Consider the following 27,914-nt stretch of genomic DNA (forward strand, 5'->3'; position numbering starts at 1 on the left):
TAAGATTCTCAACCCTAGTGTAATTTGTTGTTCTATGATGTTTTGGTATTGAGATATTGTGTATGGATATGATGATTGTGGCTTAGGTTGTGTATATGTGAATATTGGAGCTTGATTGGTGATTTTGGAAAGCTTGGAAAAGGGTTTTGTGTGATAAAATCTGTTCTTAGAGGTGTTGATACCTTGAGAGCTTGTGGACAAGTGGTTTGGAAGTGCTCCGGTTGAGCGTGGAAAATCGGCTAAGGTATGGTTTCGGTTTCCCGTATCTAATATGTAATGTGGTAGGAAATACTTAGGCTAGAGGCCCTAAGATAGGCATTGAATTGTTGATGTTATTGAATGGTTGAGATATATGATGTGATCATATATGTGATTATGAATATTGATGTCTTGATTGTGTGATATATGAAAAATACATGTTGTGATATATGCTTGATGGATGATTGAGGTTGAATTGATGGGTGATACCATGTTGATGGTGAGTATGATATTGATTATGTATAATGATGGTTGATTGGAAATGGTATTATTGGAAATTGGGATGAGGGAGGATGTATGACATGATATTGTGTTGTCCTTTAGCCATTTGATTGAGAAGTGTTAAAAGCGTTGGATGGTGATTGTGGAAAATTTGGTAAAATGTCAATGTGTGAGTTGAGGATGGTTTGATATTGATTTTGGTATATTTTGATTGATTTCAAAGAAAAGGGATGAAATTGACATGTTTTGATTGATTTTGAAAAGAGTTGAAAGTGGCTTGTTTTGAAAATGGCACTTTATGGTTTTGTATGAAAATATGGTTTTTAGGCATACTTTGACGGGACATAACCTGAACTACGGATCTCTAATTTGTGCTAAATCTATTTAGAAATGAAATTGGATCCGGGATGTCCATGCCGTTCGAAGAACGAGTGAAAAACGATTTAAAATGAGAAAGTTATGTCCGTCAGAAGATTGGGGGTTGAATCTGTGAATTCTGCAGCTTTTAACTTAGAAAATTTTTAGCAGAATGACCCCCGCGCGTAGGCGCACTTGGCGCGTACGCGCCGTTCTTTGAGAAAGCACCATCCACGCGTGCGCGTGGTGTGCGCGAGCGCGTCGATGCGCTGCACCAAATGCCCAGCCATTTTCCAGAGAGTTGTGCCAGAGTTGTGCCAGTTTTGTGCCTGGGGCGCAAGAGCACCCACGCGTACGCGTGGTTGACGCTCGCACGTCGTTTGGCTATTTTCAACCCGTGCATCCGCGCGTATGACGCTTGCGCGTCGATGAGATTTTGTGGCCATCCACGCGTGCGCGTGAAGTGCGCGTACGCATGGCCCTGTTTTCATCCCAAAGTTGATTTTTGAGTTTTAAAAGCCAAATTTCATACTTCTAAGCCTCCGATCTCACCACTTATGTTTTGAATCATTATAATATGCCTAACATGAGAAAAAGGGCTAGTGAATGTGGTAACTTACGAGTGAAGCAAGGGGAAAAATGAATGATCATTGAGGATCAAAGATGATTATGTGAGATGCGGAGGATGGCGGTGGAAGTGCTTGTTGTGCCATGGGCCGAAGGACCGTAATTGTTAATGAATTGGCTGGTTATGGATTTAACCGTGAGCCAGATGGCTAGATTATTGCCGTGTTACGGCGGAGCCATAATTATGGCTAAGTATCAATGCATATATGCTGTTGAATAAATTGTGAATGTTTGCACTTCCACCATCGGAGATGAGGGTTTCCCTGGGAGGAAGCAGTGGCTAGCCACCACGTGCTCCAGGTTGAGACTCGAAGCTCTTTTTGACCCTATGTCGTAAGTGTGGCCGGGCACTGTGAAAGGCCCGGATGAGCTCGCCCCCGTAAATATTCACCAGTGAGGGTGATGGATATGGATCATGATTATGATCAAGTTTATGATGAGTATAACTCGAGTTGGGGATGCGCGACAGAGGGACAGTCCAATGGTTAGCTACCAGGACTTGTCGGGTTGGCTCTATAACCGACAGATGATATCATCAGCCACTAAGGACAGGCATGCATCATAAGCATACTACATGAATTATTTGAGATTGCCTATTTGACTGCATATTACTTGCTAATTGTCTAAATGCCTGATTCATTCCTATTTGTAAATCTCTTGTCTGATATAACTATGTTTGCTATATTATACTCCTGCTGGTGGTTGGGAGGTCTGAAGGAATTGGAAAGGGAAGTATTAGTTAGACTGAAGGATCTTTAGTCAGTTGCCACGTACGGTTTAGTTTGTTTATAAGCTTTGATATTATCTGGAGGAAGTTCTAGGATTGCCTTCGGCTTTCCTCTATTATCATGTATTATATATGTGGAAGCTGTTACCGTGCTGGCTGCTGGGGACCTCTGGTTCTCACCCATGCGGATTTTGTGGTTTTCAGATGCAGGACGCGAGGCTTCTCGTTAAGGCATGCTGGAGACTTCTGGATTAGCGAAGATCCTTTGTTCTCGGGACTCCGTCTTGGTTTACATATCTTGTTTAGATACTTTTATCTCCATTAAATAATACAAACTGTGATGACTCCTTCTAGAGGGGATTTTGGAGAATAGATTTCTGTATTTGTGTCCTTTTGGGGTTTTCCTTATTTTATTATATGTATATATTGCTATGCTCGGACTGGTTATCTTCGCAGCCGGATTTTGAGTCTTAATATTCCTGTTTTTGACACTCTTTATATATATATGATCTCGCGTTAGCTTATCCCTGTTCGTTACGTTATCGATCGGAGTGTTGCGCTTTCGAGTTACGTTTTTTTGTTTACCCCTTTTTCTACAAAGGCTCCTAGTTATAATCAATTATTCATACTACTATACGTACTAAATTTTTGTTTTAGAGGTCGTAATACTTTGCCATCTCTGAATTATGACTTAAGCATAAGACTCTGTATGGTAGGGTGTTACACAAATTGCAACGGAATTTGAACAAATCCAAGTAATATAATACAGTTTCACGTTACAAAATTGGCTATTTATGTCACCATCCACCTCTGGAGCTTTGCCCTAATTATATGCAGCAGAAAAAGCCGTGGATTGATCTATGAAAGTTGAACTTGCCTCACAAAATTAAGCTATTTATCTAGAAAGCTCTCCATGGTCGGCTTCCGGTGCTTGCTCAGATTCACCACCGCATCCCATCTATATCGTCAATATGCCCCTGCTGTTATGAAGCAATAGAAACAATCACTCATTATTTGATCTATTGCTCTAGAATCAAAGAAGTATGGTCTCAGAGTTATCTTCGTGACTGTCTTCCCCATGAGAGCCCTAACGACTTTTGGACATGGTGGAATGCATCAATAGAGATGCTTAACCCATTGAAGAATGTTGACCGTAATCCTCAATTGCTTGCCATCATTTGCTGGAACTACTGGAAAGTTCACAACCAGTTAATTTTTGAAGGTTCTACTTCAATGCCGTCTGCCATTCTAGCAAGCTCTGTCAAGTTGCTCCACGAAATCCAAAGAACTCCTAGTTTAGATCATCATCTCCATGAGACAATCTCTTAGTTTCATTCAATTTGATTTATCATTTTTCTTCTTTAAGATTTTTCTTCGTTTTTCGATCATGCACCGTTGGATGAATACCTTCAGTGTATTATTTTAGAAAATCCCCACCTTTTATTATACTGTCCTGCTTTTGGACATCTTTGTATTTCATTTTTCAATAATTAATGAAATATAACCTACAATTTTTAGAAAAAAAAACCTCCTAATAACTCTACTGATGACCATACATGGTTAAAACAATCAATCCAAACAATTCACCTTCACCATTAGTCTCTTCCGGTGGTTCACCTTCACTTACCATAGATGATGCCAACCCCTCTCAAAATTCAACTAGTATTTTTTACATACATCCAAGTGAGAACCCTACCTCTATTCTTGTTTCTCTTGTACTCACTGGAAATAATTACCAATTTGGAGTCGCTATTTTTCCATGGCATTACCTCCAAAAATAAAAATGAATTTCTCACTAGCACAATTTCTCCTCCCTCTTCTGATGACCTTTTGTTCTTTGTTTGGGATAGATGCAACAATCTTGTTCTCTATTGACTCTTTCATTCTTTGCCACCATCCATAATCCAGAGTGTAATTTACCTCTCCATTGAATCTTCTGTTTGGTAGGACCTTTGTGAAAGATTTTCATAGACTGACCTTCTTCGCATTGCCGAACTCCAAGAGGAAATATATGGGTTGAAGCAAGGTTCCCTATCTATTATTTACTTCTACACAGCGCTCAAAACTTTATGGGAAGAGATGGAAAACTCTCGACCCTTCCTGTTTGTTCGTGTCCTGCCAAAACCCACCGTCTCCATGATTTTGTTATTCGATTTTTAAAAGGGCCCGATGAACGATTTGCAGTTGTACGATCCCAATTACTTTTGCTCGATCCTCTTCCGTCAGCAGCTAAGGTCTTTGCCATGGTGATCCAACATGAACGACAGTTGCTCGTCACCTCCAGCATTCTTGATGAATAGAAAATTCTGACCGCTGCCGTCGATAGCCGACGCCCTTCCTCAGGCCGTGGGCGTGGTTCCTCCCTTGCCAGCGCAGGATGCGGAGGTGCTCAGTAAAAAATCTGCACTCATTGTGGACGAATCGGCCACACCATTGACATCTGTTATGCGAAGCACGGCTATCTGCCGAGTCATCCGCATTTTTCTGGTTGAGCGCATCTCCCATATCACACCATGATCTCTGTCAATAGCATAGCTGCTGCACCTCCCTATTCATTCAGTACTCAGAATCAACGTGAGAAAGATGCTAAGGGTAATCCACTAGAAACGGTTCTTGGCTTGACATTAGCCCAGCATAACACTCTTATGACTTTTCTGAAGAAAGATGAGGCTCATGCATCAGCCACTAAAGATGAGACAACCCTTTCTTCCTCTCAACTTGGGCTTCTCCCAAGTCCAACTTTGGGTATCCATCATTTATGCTATTCTTCAACTTTCTCTATTTTAAATTATTCTTCATCTCAATCAATAGTTAATGATACTTGGATAATTGATTCAGGTGCTACGAACCATATTACTTCAAATTTGTCCAATTTTTTTTATCTTATTCTAACATCAAACCCATCATCATACACATGCCAAATGGATCCATTGCTATTTCTTCTTATTTTGGTGTAGTTAAATTTTCAAATTCTTTAACTCTCTCCAACATTCTTTATTTGCCTCAATCTCATTTTAATATAATTTCTGTATCTAAAATTACTTCTATGCTTTCCTATCAAATCACTTTTTCAAAATTTTTTTGTCTCTTTCAGGAATTGAACAGCTTGAGGATGATTAGTTTGGATAGCTTACGAGAAGGATTGTATGTTCTTACACAAACATGCATCTTCTATCAATAATTCATTGTAACCACATTCCATCATCTTCACCCATTCCACTCATCTCACGCCTTCCAAATTATGACATCTCCGTTTAGGATACATTTTTGGACAAAGACTTGACATATTACATAGACAATTTTTCTTTATTCCACTACACCATGATAAAGTTTGTGATGTATGTCATTTTTTCAAACAAAGAAAACTTTCTTTTCATATTAGTATAAATAAAGCAATAGCTAATTTTAAATTATTGTATTTAGATATTTGGGGGCTCTTTTGCCAAAACTCTATTCATAATGATAAATATTTTTTAACTATTGTGGATGATTTTAGCCAAATTACTTGGGTCATTTTACTAGATCAAAGAGTGAGGTGTCACAATAGATTAAGAATTTTATGGTTTTAGTAAAAACCTAATTTAATTTAATGGTTAAAATTATTCGTTCTGACAATGGGCCTGAATTTCTTTTACATGATTTTTATTCATCTCAAGGCTTCATTCATTGAAGTTGCGTTGAAACTCCCCAACACAATGGGAGGGTTGAACGTAAACATCAACACATTTTAAATGTTGCATGCGCTCTTATGTTTCAATCAAATTTACCTCTTAATTTTTGGTGCTATGCCGTTCATCATGTTGGTTATTTGATTAATAGAGTTCCATCCTCTATTCTCAAGTTTAAAACTCCTTTTGAGATTTTATTTGATAAGCAATCAAACTTTAATGATTTAAGAATTTTTTAAATGTTTATGTTTTGTTTCCACTAGCACTAATTAACGTTCTAAATTTGATCCTAGAGCACACAAGGCTATATTTATAGGCTTTCAAAATAGCTTTAAGGGTTATATTGTCTATATTTTGGATCATAAAAAAAATGTCGTGTCCAGAAATGTTATTTTTCATGAGCACATTTTTCCTTTAATAAAACATCTTTTCCAGTCTATTACCCACGGCCCAAACACTCTCTCACTTCCAATTGGACCTAATACACTATTCCATGACCTAACACCTATTTCATCTCCCTCATCTAACACATTCTCACCTTCATCTTCTCCAGACAGCATCCTTCCTCCTATCACTTTTCCATCGCCACCATCTCTCCCATCACCACCCTCATCTCCTGTCCTTCCCTTTCCCTCGTTTTCTGACCAAACTACCTCCCCAGCTACTTGTGCTTCTCCACCAACTCCGATCCCTCACTTTCGCCAGAGCCAATGCCAGTCTCGACCACCTTCTCATATCTCTGATTTTATTTGTAATTCTTCTCTTAATGCTAAAATCTCTCGCTCCTCAAGTTCTAGGTATCTTATTTCATCTTTTTTCTCTCTTGATTCCTTTCTCTTTCACATAATAAATATGTATCATCTTTGCATTCTGAGTATGAGTCCATGAGTTTTCAAGAAACACAAAAGGTCCCTCACTGGCAAAATACCATGAATGAGGAAATTGCTGCTCTGGTGTTGAACAGAACTTGGAAATTGGTGGATTGCCCTCCAAAAGTGTGACCCATTGGCTGCAAATGGGTTTACAAGATTAAACGCCGGCCAAATGGTTCTATTAAAAAATACAAGGCACGACTCGTAGCAAAGGGTTTCACACAAACATAAGGGGTTGATTTTCTTGAGACTTTCTCACCAATGGTAAAACCTACAACGATCAGAATTGTTCTTACCTTAGCATCAATGAAGAGATGGTTTATTCAGCAATTGAAGGTCAATAATGCATTTTTACACAGCAATTTGACAGAAATAGTTTATATGGCACTTCCTCTTGGAATTACTTCATCCCATCCCAATCAATGTTGCAAGCTCCTTAAGTCTCTTTATGGGTTGCGACATTCAAGCAGAATGTGGTATGAGAAACTTTCTTCGCTTCTTCTTTCTTGTGGTTATCAGCAGACAACTTTTAATTATAGTTTATTTGTCAAAATTCTAGACAATAAAATATGCATTCTGTTAGTTTATATCGATGACATCATCGTTACTAGAAATTATGCTGATGAAATTACTTCTATTAAGAAGATTTTAGACTGCAATTTTAAGATTAAGGATCTTGATACACTAAGTATTTTCTAGGCATTGAAGTTGCTCACTCTTCAAAGGGTATTTTTCTTTCTCAGCATAAATACTATCTTGATTTATTAGATGATTCTGAATTACTTGGTGCTAAACCTGCTGCTATCCCTATGGATAGTACTGTAAAGCTTTACCAAGATGATGGTCCTCTTTTTTTAGATTCTTCTGTTTATCGCTGTCTTGTTAGCCGGTAAATTTATTTGACCACTACTCGACCAGATATTATGTATGCCACCTAGCAACTTAGCCAGTTAATGGCCTCTCCTTCTCATGCTCATTACAAAGCTGCAATGCAGGTTCTTCGCTATCTCAAGAATAGTCCAGGCAAAGGGTTGTATTTTTTTTTAGAGACATTACTCTTCAGACTTGTGGATTTAGTGATTTCGATTAGGCCGGATGCCCTAATACCCGCCGTTCCTTAACTGGCTACTGCTTCTTTTTGGGGGATTGTGTAGTGTCTTGGAAAACTAAGAAGTAGACCACCGTTTCTCGTTCCTCTACGGAAGCTGAGTATCGTGCTTTGTCTACTAAAACTTGTGCGCTTTTATAGATCTTAAACCTGCTGTAATTCCTTCGCATTACTTGTGTAAGACCTTTGATTCTGTTTTGCGATAACTAGAGTGCATTACATATCGCTGCCAATCCGATTCTTCATGAATGATCAAACATCTGGAGGTTGATTGTCACCTTTGTTCGACAAAAAGCTCAAGCTGGTATCATGAAATTACTTTCCATTCCTTCCTCGCGGCAATTGGCAGATATTTTTACCAAATCTTTGCCTACTCAACCGTTTCAAGCTAATCTTTTCAAGCTGGGATCTTATATGGTTAAATATCTCAATAGATCTTATAATTGGTATTGACAAAAAAAAAGGATGTCTTTTGAAACAGAATTCATGAGTATTGTGCTGAAAGTAATCCTAGTTTGATTAAGAGAGGAGCAAACTACAATAAAGCAACGATGACATGGGATTAATGTTGAGATACAAAGATTTGGTGGTTGTCATGATTAAGCATGATGAAGAATAGGGAGTGATTCAAATAAAAATGATATAATGGAGTTAGCTTATCAACTCTTCGAAGCCATTGAAAAAAAAAGAAGTTTTGTAAGGCCAGGCAAGAGTTATGAATGGAATATAAATAGAGATCTCAATTTCTTATTAGCGAAAGTTCTAAAAGGATAAAAACAAATACTTTTGGACCATACTCTTCATCATCAAATCCAAAAGAAAAAAAAAAGAAAAAGCTAATGAAGTTAGCGTAGATTTTTTAGTTCGTCCAATAAACACTAAGGCGACAAAGAGAAAGGGCACGGAAAAATCAAAAGTGCAAATGAATAAACCCAATTTACTAGCAGAGCTTAGTGAAATTAAGTCTAATAATTCTAAGAAATTAGAAATTGTGGAGGACTTTAAAATTATTGAGTAAAAAGAAAATAGCGGCAAAGAAAAAATTGGTAACAATAAAGGAGATGGAAGCAGAGATACAAATCCTAAATGCGAATACATCTTCAATAACTAAAGAACGCCAAACCATTCATGCAAAGATGGTGAAAAAAATCATACAAAATACTTTTAGATTACTGTATTTATTAGCTTGTTTTTAACTTTCATGTAAGTTTTTTTTATACAAGTGTTATTTATCTTTTTATTTGAATATTATTGTAATTTTTAATTTATTTAATTATGTAAAACTCTTATATCAGTTTTTTATTAAGGTGTTATTTATTTTTTTTGTTTGAATATTTGTTGTGATTTTTAATTTATTTAATATTTTAATTATGTAATGTTTATTAAGTTATTTAGTTTTTTTTCTATTTAAAAATTATCTATTTAAAATAGCCGTTAAGTGCTGAAAATTAGCCGTTAAAATTTACTATTACAAACACCAATATAAATATGAGACAAGGTCTTAGTACATTTGCTCATACTTCTTTTTTTTACTCTTACCATTCTTTGGTCATATCTATTTCTGCTATCACCTTTCAAAATATTCTTTTATTTGCTATATTCATTCAAGTTTTAGTCTTTGACCACAGATGGAAACTATAATGATTTCAATAACAAGTTCTTGGATGACTTGGGTGAGAAAATTGTATTCAGTGACTTAAACAATTCTAATGGCATGAATTTGGGTGATTGGATTAAAGAATTTTTGTTTGATGACCTGATGAACGCCAACTTAAAATCTTTTTGCAATTGTATGAAGAAGATAGAGATCGTGAAGATGGATATCAATGAATGTTCAATGATTATTTTGCACCTAATCCAGTATACTCTGATGATATATTTCGACGGAAATTTTGAATGGCAAAACATTTTTTTTTTTGCATTGTGGAAGTCCTTTCTGAGGTAGATCAATATTTGTAGCAAAAAGTCGATGCCGTAGGTAATAATGGCTTATCTCCATTGCAAAAAATGCACGGCTACCATGCATATGATGGCATATAGAATCTCGGCTGACGTTGTTAACGACTACGGGAGAATAGGTGAAATCACTACAATTGAGTGCTTGAAAAAGTTTGTTGAAGATATAATTTTAGTTTGTGAGTGTAAATACTTACATACCGCAAATTCAAAATGATGTATAATACCTTCTAAAGATAGGAGAGGATCGTGGCTTTTCGAGTATGATGGGAAGCATTGACTGGATGCATTGGAAGTGGAAAAATTGTCCAAAAACTTGGAAATGTATGTTCTTAAGTGGTTATCGTGGGGTCCCACTATTATACTTGAAGCTGTTGCATCTTTTGACCTTTGGATATGTCATGCTTTTTTTGGAGTTGCAGGTTTCAATAATAATATCAATGTGTTAAATCGTTTACCGGTGTTTGACGAAGTTTTATAAGGTCGTGTTCCATAGATAAACTACACCATAAATAATAACTCATACAATATGAGATACTATTTATCAAATGTATATATCCTAAATGGATAATGTTTGTTAAAATAATATTTCGACTACAAGGAGATAAACAAAACTTGTTTGCACAATATCAAAAAGGACAATGAAAGGATGTAGAATGAGCATTTGGAGTATTGCAAGCTCGTTTCACAATAATTCATGGCCTAACATGTTTCTGGGATAAAGAAAAGCTTGGAAAATTAATGAAGGCTTGTATCATATTGTATAATATAATTGTTGAAGAGGAAATAAATGCATGTACTAGTAACTTTACTAAACTCCCTTTTCATGATAATGTCGACAATGGTATTTTTAGTTTTTTACAACTAGAGTTAGACGAAAAGCATGTTGCTCCTAAGAGGTACATTAAAAGAAATGTCAAACTTCGTGATAGATAAAAGCATCAACAATTACAAGCAGATTTTGTTGAGCATATATAGCAGTTTCACAATTTTAATGAATTAAGTTTAGAGTTTTATTAGGTTTAATATTATGTTGTCTTTGTTATTATTTAAGTTAGGTACGATTTTAGTCCCTAAGATAGGGACTGAAAATTTTTTTTCATCCCCAAACCTTTTTTACTTATAAAATTGTCCCTAGAGTTTAACTTAGTTTTAAAATTGTCATTTTTACCAACATTTTAATTTTTATTACCAAACTACCCCTAACTAAAAAATAGAAAATAAAAAAGAAAAAAAACAAAAAAAAGTTTAAAGGGAATCACGCTTGGGGGGGGGTGTCAGGGAAGAAGAGGGGGAAGGGAAGGTGGGGAAGGGAAGGGGAAGAGAATTCGCCGCCGCCGCCGCTCCTCTTCGTTCGGTCCTTGCCGTGGATCTCGCCGCCAGATCTCGTCGTTGCTCCTCTTCCTCGCTCGACGTCGATGCCAACAGATCCAAGAGGGTGGACGTCGCGTGCTGCTCGTCGTTTCTGCTCCTCCTCCTCGTTCGGTCACCGGCCGTCGTTGCTCCTCGTCGGCCGTTTCTTCTCCCCGGCCGTTTCTTCTCGTTGCCGTTTCTGTTAATTATATTGTTGAATTTGTTTGATTTGTGGAGTTGTTGATTTTGCTAATTACATTGTTTCTGATTATAATTCCATTATTGTTTTTTATTCTAATTTCATTCTGCTTTTGGTTCTGGTTCTGCTTCTGGTTGCTTGTGCTTTTGATTCTAGTTTTGCTTCTAATTCAATTTCATTCTACTTCTGCTTCTGGTTGCTTGTGCTTTTGGTTCTGGTTTTGCTTCTAATTCTATTGTTTCTACTTCTGCTTCTGGTTGCTTGTGCTTCTAGTTCTGGTTTTGCTTCTAATTCCATTGTTTTTGCTTCTGCTTCTGGTTGCTTGTGCTTTTGGTTCTGGTTTTGTTTCTAATTCTATTGTTTATGCTTCTGCTTCTAGTTATTTTTTTTTTTAAATATTTATTACATTGTTTCATTGTTGTTGCTGATGCTTCGATGAAAAAGAAGAAAAAAGAAGAAGAGATGATGTTGGGATGGAGAAGAAGAAAAAGAGGAATAGAAAATGAGGATTTTGGGGAAGAAGGGGAATGATATTTTGGTTCGAAGGACGATTTTAAACTAGGTTAAACCTTAGGAATGTTTTTGTAAGCAAAAAAAAGTTAGAGACGAAAAAAATTTTCAACCCATATCTTAGGGACTAAAATCGTACTTAACCCTTATTATGTTATTTATGTAATGTTTTAAATATGTCATGTGGTTTTTTTAACGATGTTATGTTTAATTAGGTTATTTTAAAATTTATTTTTATTAGTGTGTAATATTTTTATGGTATATAATTATTATTTTTGTAATTTTTACAATTTAATTAAAATTATTTAAAATAATTAAAAATAATTTTATGATATAATTTAAATTAAAATTTAAATTAAAATGAGACCCAACATTGGAGTAATAAATCTTATATTAAATTTTAAATCAATTTTTATAATATATAATTTTATAAATATTTATATGATATTTTATAAGATCTAAAATAAAATTAAACTAAAATTAAGCATCATAGATGCTAAGATATTTTTATTAAAGAGTTAAATATTTGGAGTTTTCAATATATTAGAGTTTATTCCGTGTGTTTTACAATTTTATCAATATTTGATTTAATTATTCATTTTATAAAAAATATAATTCTTAACATATAATTAAATATAATATATTCATTTTTCATATATATTTTTTCTAATTTTTATATTTTTATTCATTCATGACAGTTATATAAAAGCAATTTGTTTTTATATATAAAAGCAAATTAGTCACCAAAAAAATATATAAAAGCAAATTAAAAAAAATAAATTTATTAAGATGATAGAAATTAACATTTTCATAAATACCAAGATATACAAAAAATTAATTCGATGGTGACATTTTAAATTAGAATAGTAGGAAATTATAACTTATTAAGCAGCGTATATAAAATAAGAAATTTTTTAATAAAAAATAGAATTAAGTAAAAAATGACAATTTTTGATAAATTTATAAAAAATATATATTATACATGATAAAACGTTTTGGTAGCTTTTTTTCTTACCAAAAGAAATAATTTTTATGCCATCGAGTTATAACTTAAATGACATAATTTTTTCATACTCACTTATAAATTGCTGATTCGAATCTCACTCTTAAATTTAAAAAAAAAATTATTTTATTTGATATAATTTTACCATATAAAAGTATTGTATTTATTATTTAATTAAAAGAAAGAAAAAGAAGTTAAAAATAGTGGAGGGTCAAGTGGGAAGTATGAACGGAGATTAACAAATAATAAAGTGTTTGATGCAGAGTTCGGTCAGGCTGCCCGAAACCGCGGCGGGCTGGTCCAAAGTCCAAACCACGAGGCAACTCACAATATTACTACTCACTCATTCATCAAATCTACACCTTCCCTCTTCCCACCAAACTCAACTACCATCCCCCACCACCACCGTGCACGGCGGCGTGTGGTGGAACTTCGGGATCACCTCTCTGCTAGTTTACAAAGAGCTGATCATCAAGTTCCGGAGATCGAGGAGAGGTAAAGAGAGAGAGAGTGGGGGAAAATGGGTCAAAGCCATAGCTGCACCAATCATCACCACAACAGCCATGAGAAGGGTAGTGTTGCTGCACTGTTTGGTGCAGTTGCCGATGGTGAGTTGGAGATTGTTGAAGCTATGTTGAAGGAACACCCTTCTCTCTTAGAACACTCCAATGGCCGTGCAAAGTTGTCACTTCTTCATGTAGCTGCTGCCAATGGGAGAATCCAGGTTCATTTTTCTTTTTATTTTCTTGTCTTTTGTTTTGTTCATTGGTTCTCATTTATTTGTTTGTTACTTAACTTTATTTTTAATTTTGATTTAGGTTCTTTCTATGTTGCTGGAGCGAGATGTTAAAGCAGACATCTTGAACCGCTATAAACAGGTTTGTAAATTATAAGTTATTTTTTAATTTAATTTTTTTTATGATCCTCACATTGAGTAAACAAATAAGGTTTCTCGTCCTCCTTTAACTAAGTGTGGAGGAGTCAATTCTAGTCTTGGTCAAAAAACTTTGAATATCCCAGTCAGGGATCAAATAAAGTAAGCTCAATGCGGTGTTTAAGTCATAGAGTTCAGGATTGATGGTTTATGATGATTTTCTAGTTGGAATCTTTTTATGAATGTTGAAATTTCGAAGATTTTATTTTGATTCTGATTCTTTTTTGTTGCGTTTTGCTTGTAGACTCCATTAATGTTGGCTGCGATGAATGGAAGGACTGGTTGTGTAGAAAAGCTTATTCAAGCTGGAGCTAATGTATGTTATGCTTTATTACTTTATTAGTTTTTTTTTTTAAAGAAAAAAAAATTGAAATATAGTCTATGTTTGGATTAGTTTATATTAAAACGAATTAATTTTTCAGGCGAAAGATCTTTGTTGAGAATTTTGAGAGAAAAGAGAAGAAAAGGAGAGATTGGGACTAAATAAGTTAATACGAAATCCCTTGGAGTGGTGGTGATCTTTTTTATCATAGGATAGATTACACAATTGGATGAATGGTATTAATTGTGTGTATCGTTTCAGATATTGATGTTTGACTCTTCGCGACGACGAACATGCTTGCACTATGCTGCTTATTACGGTCATGCAGATTGCCTTAAGGCTATTCTTTCTGCTGCTCATTCCACACCTGTTGCTGATTCATGGTTAGATTCACTTCTCTCTCACTCTCCGTTTCATATCCCTCAAATTCGGGTGCAAAATAAGACAAACATGAATGTCACTAAATTTAGAATTGCTCAAATGTTGCATTGTCAGGGGATTCGCCAGATTCGTGAATATAAGAGATGGAAATGGTGCCACCCCGCTGCACCTTGCTGCTCGTCAAAGGCGGCCTGAGTGTCTCCACGCCCTTTTGGATACTGGGGCTCTTGTTTGTGCTTCAACTGGTGGATATGGGTAATTATATTGAAAGTTATATGATTAGTATATATCATAGGTAGATGTTGGCGATTTTATCATTTGTATTGTATCATTGATCAAGGTTTTCTGCAGTTACCCTGGGAGTATGCCGCTTCATATGGCTGCCCGTGGTGGCTCCATGGACTGTGTCCGGATGTTGCTTGCTTGGGGAGCAGATAGGCTGCAATTAGATTCTTCTGGGTAAGAAGTTTCCTGTTCCAATTCATAGTTACTTGCATATTGCAGACCATATTCTCCGACTAGCGAACTACGTACTGAATTATCTCTCAGGTAGCGTTGAAAGGGATATTCTTGGAGTTTATTTTGTCTCTGCCTCGTTCTCCAAAGACGTTTCTATCCCTAATGTCTTCATATATTTATGAGTTCTTGATATCTTTTGATATTTTTTTATTGCAAGTATTGTGTGATGGATTGTCCCTGCTTCTTTAGGCAGGTTGAGTTTCTGTGAACTACTTATAAACAAAAAACCAAAAAAAAAAAAAAACCAAAACACCTCCTAAAGAAATACTTGTAATTTAATCACAAAATGTAACAACTTGTGTATTGAAACAAACCATACTCATCCCCCTATTATCATTTTAGTAACTATGTTTTAGCTCTCAAAAACCAGGTAATTATCATTTCCATTTATGTTAATACCATTGAATACAGGGAAACACTAAATGATATGTGATTAATCACTATTATGTCAACTTGAAAGTAGTTGCGTGCAAAGTTTGAATGTTAATTTCACTCTATGCTTAATAAGGAATAAAGTAAACCAAGAAGCCTCACTTTTTGACTTAAAATTTAACTGTTTGACACTATGCAATTTGATTTATTGGTTAACAAATCACCTTCTAGAACATTTGGGATTTCATACTTTAAAGCTGAAATTGATTAGCTGAATAAACCAGCAACAAACACGCAAAACATGAGTATATGTATCGTTGATAGTACATTTGCCATAACTTGGTGCTTAAACTTATAATACCCTTTTTGTAACTCAAAGCTCTTAAACTTACAACTGGAGAAGTTAACACTATTTTTTGTCCGATACAGCAGTGCTCTTGGTTAAAGTAATAATAGGCCTTATATTAAAAGCTTCTTTGTTTCACTATTTACTTTTGTGTTCTATTCACTCTAATATGGTTATAAAATATTTGTTTAATAAGTAATACAGTATTTATTCGAATTTTCCTTGAGTTCTTACTCAATGAAAGCACTAACAACCACATTAAGATCTTATTTTGATCTTGTTACAAATGACTCGTTGCAGGAGAATACCATTCACAGTTGCTCTTAAGCACAAGCACAAGGCATGCGCTGCCCTTCTTGATCCTTCATCAGCAGCGCCGCTTGTTTGGCCGTCCCCGTTAAAGTTCATCAGCGAGCTCAATCAGGAAGCAAAGGCTTTACTGGAGAAGGCCTTGCTAGAAGCTAACAAGGAGAGAGAAAAGACTCTGTTAAAGGAGGCGGATAGACTGCCATCAATATTGCATTCAGAAAGCAAAGATGATGATGATATTGCTTCCGACTCTGAGGTACAACTTACCTATTCTAATATGTATCTAGTCCTAATAAATTTATCATTTAAGTCAGTTTATTTTGCTCCTTATAAAAATTTTTGTTTGGGTTTTGGTCCCTTATGTTTCCTTTTTATTGTTTTTAGTCCCTGCCGTTCTAAACGTTGGTTCTTATAAGTACTTTAGATTATGTGCATAAGCATTAAAACTATTGGACAATTTGTTTTTTTTTTGTCATTATAAATATATGCTGATATTTTTGTAGTCTATACTCTATATTAAGCATCACCATTCAATAATAGATCTAGGAGATAAGGACCAAATCCTAATGATGGAAACTGTGGCACCAAAACCAAAATGCCTTATATTTATAGAACATATATTTAAACCAATATTTTAATATGGTTGTGTCCCATAAGTTTCTTTGGCATACATGAAATTTATGCCATTGGCGTTGGTAAAATAATGCATTGGCAAATGCAATGTAGTTTTTTTTTTTTCTTTAATATCTACTTGTAGTTCTTTATGCTCATAGTACTTTTAATCATTCAGATCCAAGTGTGCTCCACTTGAACATAGGCAACTGACTTTCCACAGATCTTGTTATGATTTAAGATAACTTCTGCGTATCTCTTTAACATTTTGATAATTGATTCTACTTCCCAAGAATCTTGATCAGGTTAATCCGATTCCTTGTTGAAACAATAAAATGTTTTGTTAATGCTTGAACTCGAGCATAGTCAAATACTTTCTTGCTTTACATGTATTTAAGTTTTTTCCCCCGGAAAACAAGTAATAAGCAATGACTTACTTATTTCTCGTTATGTACTACTCATACAGGAAAGCAATCTGGAATTATGCTGTATATGTTTTGACCAAGCATGTACAATTGAGGTCAGACCTTGTGGCCATCAAATGTGTGCTCATTGCACCCTTGCACTTTGCTGCCACAAGAAGCCCGATCCAGCCACGACTTGTGCCCCCGGTCCTGCTTGTCCATTTTGCCGAGGCACCATTCTTCAATTAATTGTTGCTAAAATCAAGATTAGCAGTGAAACAGAAGCCGAGTCCAACCCTACAAAGCCAAGAAGGTCTAGAAAATCAAATTTCAGTGAAGGGAGCAGCAGCTTCAAGAGTTTGTCAGCCATGGGCTCCTTTGGAAAGATCGCTGGGCGCCAATTCAGGAAAGATTGAGGCCGAAAAGCAATGAGAGGGGATTGCTTAGCATCGATAAGGGTGTTATTTTTTGGGCCTCCATGACAGAAGGAAACTGTTATGAGTGATGGGTCTACACATGCTGGGGAATAGCTACATTAAGTATTAAATTCGAGTTCAATTTTTTCGCCTTGTCTGATGGATCATCGCTAAGATCATGCAAGACAATAGGTGAGCCGAATTCTTGAATGGTGTGTTTGAGTCTTTGTAGTCTAATATTCAGTTGGCTGCACTTGGGGCACCAGGAATTTCTGTTTTTTTCTTTTACTTTTTTTTTCACCAAATTATAAAGTATAGTATTCATGATATTAAGGTTATTAATATGCCCTGAAGTTGAAGCTCCATTGTGGTAAACCTCTATGGATTTGTAATAGTAAAAAACAGATTGTATTCATTCATCACCCTTGTGGGTGGAAGAAAAGTTTTCACCTGAATTAGAGTTGTTGATGTTTAAATGTTCACTTCAATTCCTTAAGGTTGCTTGCTAGATTGCAATATGGAAACTGGAAAGATCTTGACATATTTATCTTGACTGTTCATAAAATATAGTTTATTGCTTTGCAGAATACTCCAATTAATTTTATTGTCAATGAGTTCTATTTTAAGCTCTTAACAAATAACATTAGAGAATATAATATCTTTTGAGGGTTGACAACTGAAGCAAATTTTGGATTGAATTGAGTATAAAATGTAGGTCTCTAACTCCATTGGAAGTTTATGAACAAACATGTGAAGAAGTTCAGATTATGCTGTAACAACCAAAGAACTCCGGATCATTAAATTAAATCATATGCTTTTTAAAAAGAAAAAAGGTAAAAGAAGAGATCAAATAGATTAAATGGTTTATCCACATAAACAAGGGAAAATTATTGTTGCTCCAAATCTATTGTTGCTTTGTTCCCATTCTTTATTTGCCTCCTCTTCTTCATCCATTGAATCTGGTGACAGAACAGCAACTTGGTCTCCATGAAATAGTGAATTTGAATCTTGAATTGTGTCAAAATCATTAGGTACATACATTTCTTGACATTGGTTCCTTCTTTGATTATTACTTGTGGCGGTGGCGGCTGCTGCTCTTCTCTCTGCCTCGAGGTACTGACCGAGAGAAGGAGCATCAGCATCACTATGCAGAATCACTGCATCAGTATTTAGCTTTGAACAAAGTGAGAATAACCAGTATGGTTTCATCAGCTTGTGATGATTCTTTTTTTTATTATTTGATGATGAAGGCTCCTCCATTGTTGTTGTTGTTGATCTTCTCGAGAGTGTTAAGAAGCTAGAGATACCAATGAGGCTCCCTAGTGTGATGCTCCTGTCATGGAAGAATGTTCCTGTGGACTATAATAATCCATATGTTGAAGTTGGTCAGAGAAATTCTCTAGAATTACTATTAAAATCTGTCACTTCTGAATGTTAGGTATGTTCAACACTCAAATGTATTTGGATACAATTCATGTTTAGGTATATATTGAATTATTAATGTTAAAAAATGGAGGGAGTATAATTTGTTCTAGATTTTTAATTAAAATTATCATATTATTTCGATATATATGGGAAGCGAGCCTTGTCATAACGGTTGAAGAATGTGGGAACAAAATTTATTTGAAAAAAAAAATCATACATGTATATAAAAGAAGAAATGTTAGCGACTACTCTTTATACTTTAAGATAGTAAATTAATAATACCGTCTACTATTAGTATATTATTATCTCTTAAATTAGAGAAGAAGCTTTTTTTTTGTTTTATAAAAGATAAAATTAAAAAAAAAAGTAAAAGATTCTTACTTAAATTTGTGGAGAACATATATATTTTATATCTTTTTATTTTTTTTTATTATAAAAGGAATACTTTTTACTGTTCATGGAAAGGTATAATGTACCTTAGCATTGTACAACTAGAAAATACTTCTTTAAAATATCGTTGCATGGGTAAAAAATATTTACTATTCATATCTTATATCTGGACCCACTATATATAAGTCTAATCCATATTTTCTCTAATATTATTCTCTCTCTTTCGTACTATTCTCTTTTTTATATACTTTAATATTATTAAATATATTAATTATATCTATTATTTTGATATAGTAATTCTAGTGAATATTATTACTTGAGTTATCTAATTATATTTTCATATTTTATATTTGTTATTTTTTCCTTATTTATTTAATTATTTTACAACACGTTATCAGCACGAAGCTCTAACGAAGTTTTAGGAAGACTTCAGGTAACAAATTTTTATTATGTCGAAACTCTTTCATCTTGAATTTAATACTTTTGATATATCTAAAAATAATTATTTATCATAGATGCTATATACTAAAATCCATCTTGATTCAATGGATCTTGAAGATACTATTAAGGCTGAAAATAATACATCCCAGAAGGATAAAGCCAAAGCTATGATTTTCCTTTATCGTCATCTTAACGTATGATTGAAAAATGAATATCTCACATTAAAAGATTCTGGAGATATGTGGAAAGACCTTGAAGAAAGGTACAATCATGTGATACTTCCTCAAACCCGATATGTTAGGAAAAACTTTCTTGACCTTCCATGCCTCGAATGTGCTCCTGTAGTAGCAATCGAGAAAAAGGATTGAAAAAATTTTTTTGAGCTAATTTCTTGCCTTCTTGTTGCCGAGCGCAACAATGAGTTACTCTTAAAAGAATCATGAAGCGCGCCCAGCTGGCGCCGCCCCATTTCCTGAAGTAAATGCGGCAAACTACCCCAAAAGAGGTAAATGGCAAGGTTTTAGTAACAAGAAAAATTATGGAAGGAAAATAAATTATGTTCAACAGAGAGGATCTCACCAGAAGTGGGATAAAGAAAGAAATAATGGACAAAGTAAATCAATTGAGGATAAATGCTTCCATTGTGGTGGAAAGGACCATTGGTCACGTACCTGTCATACCCCAAGGCACCTAGTTGATCTTTATCAAGCATCCTTAAAAAAGGATGACAAAGGAAAGGAAACAAATTTTGTTTCAAATTATGAAAATTTCACCACACATTATGATGTATCTAATTTCTTTGAAGATCCTGAAGGAAATATTGGCTATTTGCTCAATGATGAAATAGTTTAATATGTGTGTTTGTTAAGTATTCATGTAAATAATTTTACCGTGCATGTACTTTTACTCATTTTATTTTTATTATTATTATTATTATTATTATTATTATTATTATTATTATTATTATTATTATTATTTATTTTTGAAGAAAAATGGCAAGGATATATTCTGAAGATACTTGTCTTGCGGATAGTGCAAGTTCGCACACTATTCTTAAAAGTAATATATATTTTACCCATCTTGTGCCAAAAGAAGAATGTGTTAATACTATTATTGGCTCGTGCAATGTGATAGAAGGTTCCGGAAGAGCTATAATTTTGTTTCCTGAAGGAACAAAATTCATAATAAATAATGCACTATTGTTTACCAAGTCTCGAAGAAACTTATTGAGTTTTAAAGATATTCGTCGAAATGGATATCATATTGAGACTATGAATGAGGGAAATCATGAGTACTTATGTATCACAACTCATGATTCAAATAAGAAAGTTATATTAGAAAAATTACCCTCACTTTCATCTGGGTTATATTATACCAAGATTAGTGCAATTGAATCACATGCCATTGTAAACCAGAAGTTTCCTAGTCCAAATGATTTCATAACTTGGCACGACCGATTGGGTCATCCGGGAACAACCATGATGAGGAAAATTATTGAAAACTCACATGGACATTCACTAAATAACCAGAAGATTCTGCTGCATGTTCTCAGGGAAAGATAATTTTAAGACCATCACCAGTAAAGGTTGGATTTGAGTCCCCTGAATTCCTAGAAAGGATTCAAGGTGATATATGTGGACCTATTCATCCACCATGTGGATCTTTTAGATATTTTATGGTTCTGATAGACGCATCTTCGAGATGGTCACATGCGTGCTTATTGTCCTCTCGCAACTTGGCGTTTGCGAGATTACTGGCTCAAATTATTCGATTAAAAGCACAATTTCCAGAAAATCCAATCAAAGCAATTCGTCTTGATAATGTTGGTGAATTTACTTTCCAAGCTTTTGATGCTTATTGTATGGCTAATGGAATAAGTGTTGAACATCCAGTAGCTTATGTTCACACACAAAATGGGTTAGCAGAATCACTTATTAAACGCCTCCAATTGATTGCTAGACCTTTGCTTATGAGAACAAATCTCCCAACCTCAGTTTGGGGGCATGCTGTTTTACATGCCGCAGCACTTATTCGTTTGAGGCCAACGAGTTACCATCAGTTCTCTCCTATGCAACTAGCTTTTGGCTAACAGCCAAATATTTCCCATTTAACAATATTCGGGTGTGCGATATATGTTCCCATTGCATCACCTAATCGCACCAAAATGGAACTCCAAAGAAAATTGGGGATATATGTTGGATATGATTCTCCTTGTATAGTAAGGTATCTTGAGATACAAACGAAAGATGTATTTAAAGCCCGGTTTGTAGATTGTCATTTTGATGAATCAAAATTTTCAATATTAGGGGGAGAGAATAAGCTTCCTGAAAATGAACTTAATTGGAATGCATCATCGTTGATGCATTTAGATCCTCAATAAGGGCAATGTAAACTAGAAGTTTAAAAGATTATACATTTGCAAAGAATAGTAAATGAATTGTCTGATACATTTTTCGATACAAAGAGGATAACCAAATCTTATATACCAGCGAAAAATGCCCCAATTCGAATTGATGTCCCAGTAGGACAAGTAGCCATTGAAGCAAATTCACGCCAGAAGTGTGGCAGGGCAGAAAATGTCCCAATTCAAATTGATGTCCCAGTAGGACAAATAACCACTGAAGCAAATACACGCCAGAAGCGTGGCAGCCCTGTCGGTTCCAAAGATAAAAATTCTCGAAAGAGAAAAGAGGTAAATACTATTCCTGTTGAAAAAGACACAGTAAAGACACCTGCAGTTGTCCAAAATTCTGATATAATTTTAACGCCAGAAGACGTTCAGGTACCTGAATATTGTGAAAATGATGAGATCTCGATAAATTATGTCTTTACAAGAGAGAAATGGGATCGAAATAAGACAATTGTGAATGAAATATTTGCATATAATGTGATATTAAATATCATGCATGAAAGTAAGGATCTTGAGCCAAGATCAGTCGAAGAATGTCGACAAATGAATGATTGACCAAAATGGGAAGAAGCCATGAAGGTTGATTTAGACTCACTTGCTAAACGTGAAGTCTTTGGACCTGTAGTCCGTACACCTGAAGATGTAAAACCTGTTGGATACCGATGGGTATTTGTGAGAAAACGAAATGAGAAAAATGAAGTTGTGTGCTATAAAGCCTGACTTGTGGCACAAGGTTTTTCACAAAGGCCCGGTATAGATTATGAAGAAACGTATTCCCCTATAGTGGATGCGATAATATTGCGTTATTTGGTCAGTTTATCTGCATATCATAAATTGCATATGCATTTAATGGATGTGGTAACAGCCTATTTATACGGCTCATTAGATCGGGATATCTATATGAAAGTTCCTGAAGGACTAAAGATATCTAAACCATCCAATGAATATTCGCAAGGGTTATACTCAGTCAAATTGCAAAGATCTTTATATGGTCTGAAGTAATCTGGACGAAGGTGGTATAATCATCTTACTGAGTATCTGGCCAAAAATGGATTTAAGAATAATGATATCTGTCCATATATTTTCATAAAAAAAATCTACATCTAGATTCATTATAATTGCTGTGTACGTTGATGATTTAAATATCATTGGGACTCCTGAAGAGATTCTAACAATTATAAAAACTCTAAAAGAAGAGTTTGAGATGAAAGATCTTGGAAGGACTAAATTTTGTCTTGGTTTGCAGATCGAGCATATAAAAAATGGGATCTTTATTCATCAAACAACATACACAGAGAAGATCTTGAAAAGATTTTATATGGATAAGTCACATCCCTTGAGTACCCCAATGATCGTAAGATCTTTGGATGTGGAAAATGATCAATTCCGTCCTAAAGAAGAGAATGAAGATATCCTTGGTCCTGAAGTACCATATCTTAGTGCCATTGGAGCGCTAATGTATCTTGCTAATAATACGCGACCTGACATATCATTCGCGGTGAATTTACTAGCAAGATATAATTCCTTTCCAACCAGAAGACATTGGAGTGGAATCAAACAAATTTTTCGATATCTGCATGGAACGGTTTATATGGAATTGTTTTATCCCTATGGATCCAAATCACAACTAGTTGGCTATGCAGATGCCGGATACTTGTTTGATCCACATAAAGGGAGATCTCAAACAGGATATCTGTTCACATATGGTGATACAGCTATATCATGGAGGTCCACGAAACAGATGATAGTAGCAACCTCCTCTAATCATGTTGAAATACTGGCGATTCATGAAGCTAGTCGCGAGTGTTTTTGGCTGAGGAGTCTGATTCAATATATTCTGTCATCATGTGGACTGATTGATCATAAGATAGCTCCAACTGTCCTGTTTGAAGATAATACAGCATGCATTGCTCAACTTAAAGGCGGACACATCAAAGGCGATAGAACAAAGTATATTTCTCCCAAATTCTTCTTCACTTCATGATCTTCAAAATCAAGGGACAATTGATGTCCAACAGATTCACTCAAGTGACAATCTGGCAAATTTGTTTACAAAGTCACTCCCAAAATCCTCATTTGAAAGATTGGTACATGAGATTGGGATGCGCCGATTTCGAGACATTAACTGATGTCGACAAGAGAGTGAGACTGTACTCCTTTTTTCTTGGTCAGATTTTTTTTTCCATTGGGTTTTTCTTGACAAGGTTTTTAATGAGGCAGTCCCCATCGCAAAGGATATTGTACTCTTTTTCCTTCACTAAGGTTTTTTTCCCACTGGATTTTTCTTTAGTAAGATTTTAACGAGGCAATAACCCTAAATGGTCATCCAAGGAGGAGTGTTGTGACATGGATGGATAAGGATGATGGATGCCCATTTATGAGTGGCACATTTTTCCTATGTTGAAAGAAATAAATTCTTAGAATGAAGAAGTTTGAAACGTAAACTTTATGTGCCTATAAATACATGTACTGAGGCAAAGGGAAGACACACACAAACAATAAAACAATATTCTCTCTCTTATACTATTCTCTCTCTTCCATACTATTCTCTTTCTTATATACTTTAATATTATTAAATATATTAATTATATCTACTCTTTTGATATAGTAATTCTAGTGAATATTACTACTTGAGTTATCTAATTATATTTTCATATTTTATATTTGTTACTTCTTCCTTATCTATTTAGTTATTTTACAACACTAACAGACCAAAAAAAAAAAAATCTAAAGATGGGCTATATGGCCTTATCCACATAGGTCGAACCGACTTAGATACGGGTCTTTGGGATCCGGATTCGATCTTACTTGAGGAGCAAGTTAAACGTTCTTTTATTATTTCAATTATCACCCTTCAAATGATAATCAACTTGAACATGGGATAATCAAATAATTTTTTACTCTAAAAAAAAATAATATCTTTAGATTTTTTAAAAAAAATTAAATCTTATATTCTTATTGTATAAATATTTCAACAGGTATTTTTTTCAATTCAATTTCACTTAAAATCTGTTAAAATCCTAGCTGAATTAATTTAGATTGTGGAATTATCACACTCATTTCTTTTGTTTTTCGTTTTTTTTTTTTTTTGAATAAAATTTAGGTAAATGTGGCACCAATATACTTTCCAATTGTCTACCAAAACAAGAGTCTTAAAATTGGAGCGTCGGTTTTCAATTTTTCATTGTTTCAATATGGTGGTTATGATGTAATGTAGGATATGGTTGCAAGTTTGCAACTTTATCAAGCTGCTAAATACTTTCAACATACATTAATTAGAAGGCCTAAACTTTCAACGAGAGCATAATTCAAATTGCGCTCCGCTTCAGTGACAGACTAAAGTGAAAAATCAATGCCACTTTCTTTTCACAAAACATAATGTGTGGACCACATGCGAACCAAAGAATCTACAGAAACAACATCAAAGATGGTAGATAGATAGATTAATAGATTTTTGTTTTTAAAAAAGAAAAGGAAAAAAGAAAAGGATAAAAAGAAGAAGATGATATTTTGCTTTATGGGCGTGTTGATTTACATCAAGTTTTCCTTTTTCCTGTTCAGTTCTTTGGATTTATTGAAGAGTTTAGGAGCTTCATCTTGTTGAAAGAAAATTAACAAATAGTACACAGCCAAATCCAAAACCATGCTTCAAATTTTAGGAAAGATTTTAAAGTATCTCAAATTAAAGATATATATATATATATATATATATATATATATATATATATATATATATACCTTTGGCTTTATTTTGATCATGGATAAATACGAAAAACAATTAAAAGGAACTAGCTAATTATCAATTAACAATATTTAGTTTCTAGCCATTAATAATGAATCAACAATGTTTATTTTTTAGCTTTTCGATGAATAGGCTTGAGGATACGCACATTTTTTGTTGACTATTTTTGTTGTCTCTCTAATGAAACAGTTTAATCATTAAATTTATATATACAAAGAAAATAGAAGGAAAGATTGGTGTCATTTTTTGAATACAATACACTTCATCCTATTTAAAGAAAATATTGAGATATTTTTTATCATTTTAATTAATTTCGTATTTATTATTGACATATTTTTATGGAAATTATATATAAAAGGACAAATTAATAATAGGTATTTTATATAATACTAATTCGAGAAAATTATTATTTGTAACTATATAAAAAAGATTGAAAACTTACAATGTTAACAATAAAAGATGTAAATTAATTTGATACTCATAAAAAATTGCATTAATTCAAGAAAATTACAAAAACTATCCAAAATAGATAGCTTGTTAGGTAATTTTGTAAAACAATTTGGTCAAACTAATCCAATCATTAATAAATATAAAATTAATTTCCATCTTTTAAAGTTAAAATTGTAGATGCTGAATTTTTTTTGTACATAGGATTAGATTAGTCATTAGTCATTACTGTATCATATGAAGTTAATAAAATGTACAAGGCATGCACTATTCCATATGGAATTTGATGTGACCAATAACAAGAAAAAAGTGAACAATGGTAAGAAGTGAAACACAGTATCAATGCAATTAGTAACCGCATGGCAGGTTGTATTGTAGAAATCACTGTTTTATACCAAAAAGGCCAAATCATGATACACATAATAAAGGATTAGACCAATTACTTCTGTGACTATCATCACTTGAAAGAATAATAAAAAGAACATAAAATGGAATCATCATTATTGTAAAAGCACATAAGGAATAAAAACAAAATATGAAAAAGCACAAGCTAAGGAGAGAAACAAATCAATTGCAACAAAATCACATCATTTTATTTATTTATTCATTGGAAGGAAATTTCTGACCTCCTGAGTATCAAGATCTGAGGAAGAATCAATTGAAGGGGTGGTGGAACTAGTGAGCATAGTGGTGAATGAGACTGATCCTGATAAATCGCCATTTCTCACCATTCCGATTCTTGCATTCAATAACCTCAGCCCCAATGGCCACCCTTCTTCCTACATCAATTAACCAAAAAAGATTTGAAAAAATAAATAAAAAATAAAAGATAACAGAAAAGAAATTAAACCCATGATGAACATTATTCTGCCATAACTAAAATTCTTCATGTCACTCCCAATTCTAAAGATATTACGAAATCTTATCAATTAAGTGTGACAACATTATCAAAATAGATGGGGCAATATCGGCTTTAGTTGTACATAACATAGCATCAACCTATATGCAGTTTAATTTGTGTATGCATTATGCATGTAAAAATATACAAGAGGAATTGAAGATGACATATACCTGTTGAGCCATTAGTGTGGTTTGAGTAGTTGAGAGAATTATTAGGATATGTTTGTTGAGTTAAAGAGATTACAATGATTTGAAACCCCTGAAAAGGAAGAAATACTAGGAACAATAATACAGAGAGAAGTTACTCTCACAGTTCTGATGAGAATGAAAATATAAAAGAAAAAGAAAAAGTACCCTGTGATGAAGGGGTAGTACTAACTAGCTAGAAGCAAGAGAAGGGAACAAAACAAAAGGAATCATTAGGAAAATGTGCAGAGACTAGAGACTAGAGAGTATGCATGTTGAGTGATGAGTGATGAGTGATGAGTGATGAGTGATGAGTGAAGGAAGAGAATAGAAGAGATGGGGATATGAGATTATGAGATATGGACGTAAGATATAAGAGGGATTTTTTTTTGTCTGTTTTTGGATTGCAAGGCATAAAAGGAAGAAGAATAAAGTGAATTGTCTCTGAAAGTCAAAAGAAGAAAGAGAGAGAAGGAAATAAGGATGAGAACCGTGATA

General features: G+C 34.2%; 1 protein-coding gene and 1 pseudogene across 3 annotated transcripts; one reads left to right on the top strand and one right to left on the bottom strand.

Moving 5' to 3' along the window:
• Positions 1–13,086: 13,086 nt before the first annotated feature.
• Positions 13,087–17,951, top strand: LOC112727750 (putative E3 ubiquitin-protein ligase XBAT31; annotated as a pseudogene).
• Positions 17,952–18,152: 201 nt separating this feature from the next.
• LOC112727751 (uncharacterized) lies at positions 18,153–27,763 on the bottom strand. Of its 3 annotated transcripts, none has more exons than XM_025777641.3 (4): positions 27,585–27,724; positions 27,402–27,489; positions 26,957–27,109; positions 18,153–18,834 (listed from the first exon to the last, which is right to left on the bottom strand). In XM_025777641.3, exons 2-4 carry the CDS (start codon positions 27,411–27,413, stop codon positions 18,340–18,342), a joined length of 660 nt encoding a protein of 219 aa, XP_025633426.1. In that variant the 5' UTR covers positions 27,414–27,489; positions 27,585–27,724; the 3' UTR covers positions 18,153–18,339. The 3 variants fall into 3 exon arrangements, with proteins under 3 accessions (XP_025633426.1, XP_072065624.1, XP_025633424.1); XM_072209523.1 differs by having other exon boundaries at positions 27,402–27,506; XM_025777639.3 differs by having other exon boundaries at positions 27,402–27,763.
• Positions 27,764–27,914: the final 151 nt, after the last annotated feature.

This window comes from Arachis hypogaea, chromosome 12 (genome assembly GCF_003086295.3).
Source record: "Arachis hypogaea cultivar Tifrunner chromosome 12, arahy.Tifrunner.gnm2.J5K5, whole genome shotgun sequence".
Taxonomy (NCBI): Eukaryota; Viridiplantae; Streptophyta; class Magnoliopsida; order Fabales; family Fabaceae; genus Arachis; species Arachis hypogaea.

Excerpts from the sequence above, each read along its gene's own strand:
- LOC112727751 (XM_025777639.3), bottom strand. Across the intron at positions 18,835-26,956 it reads CAGATCTTGATACTCAGGAG|TCCACAGGAACATTCTTCCA; the intron begins GTCAGAAATTTC and ends GGATTATTATAG.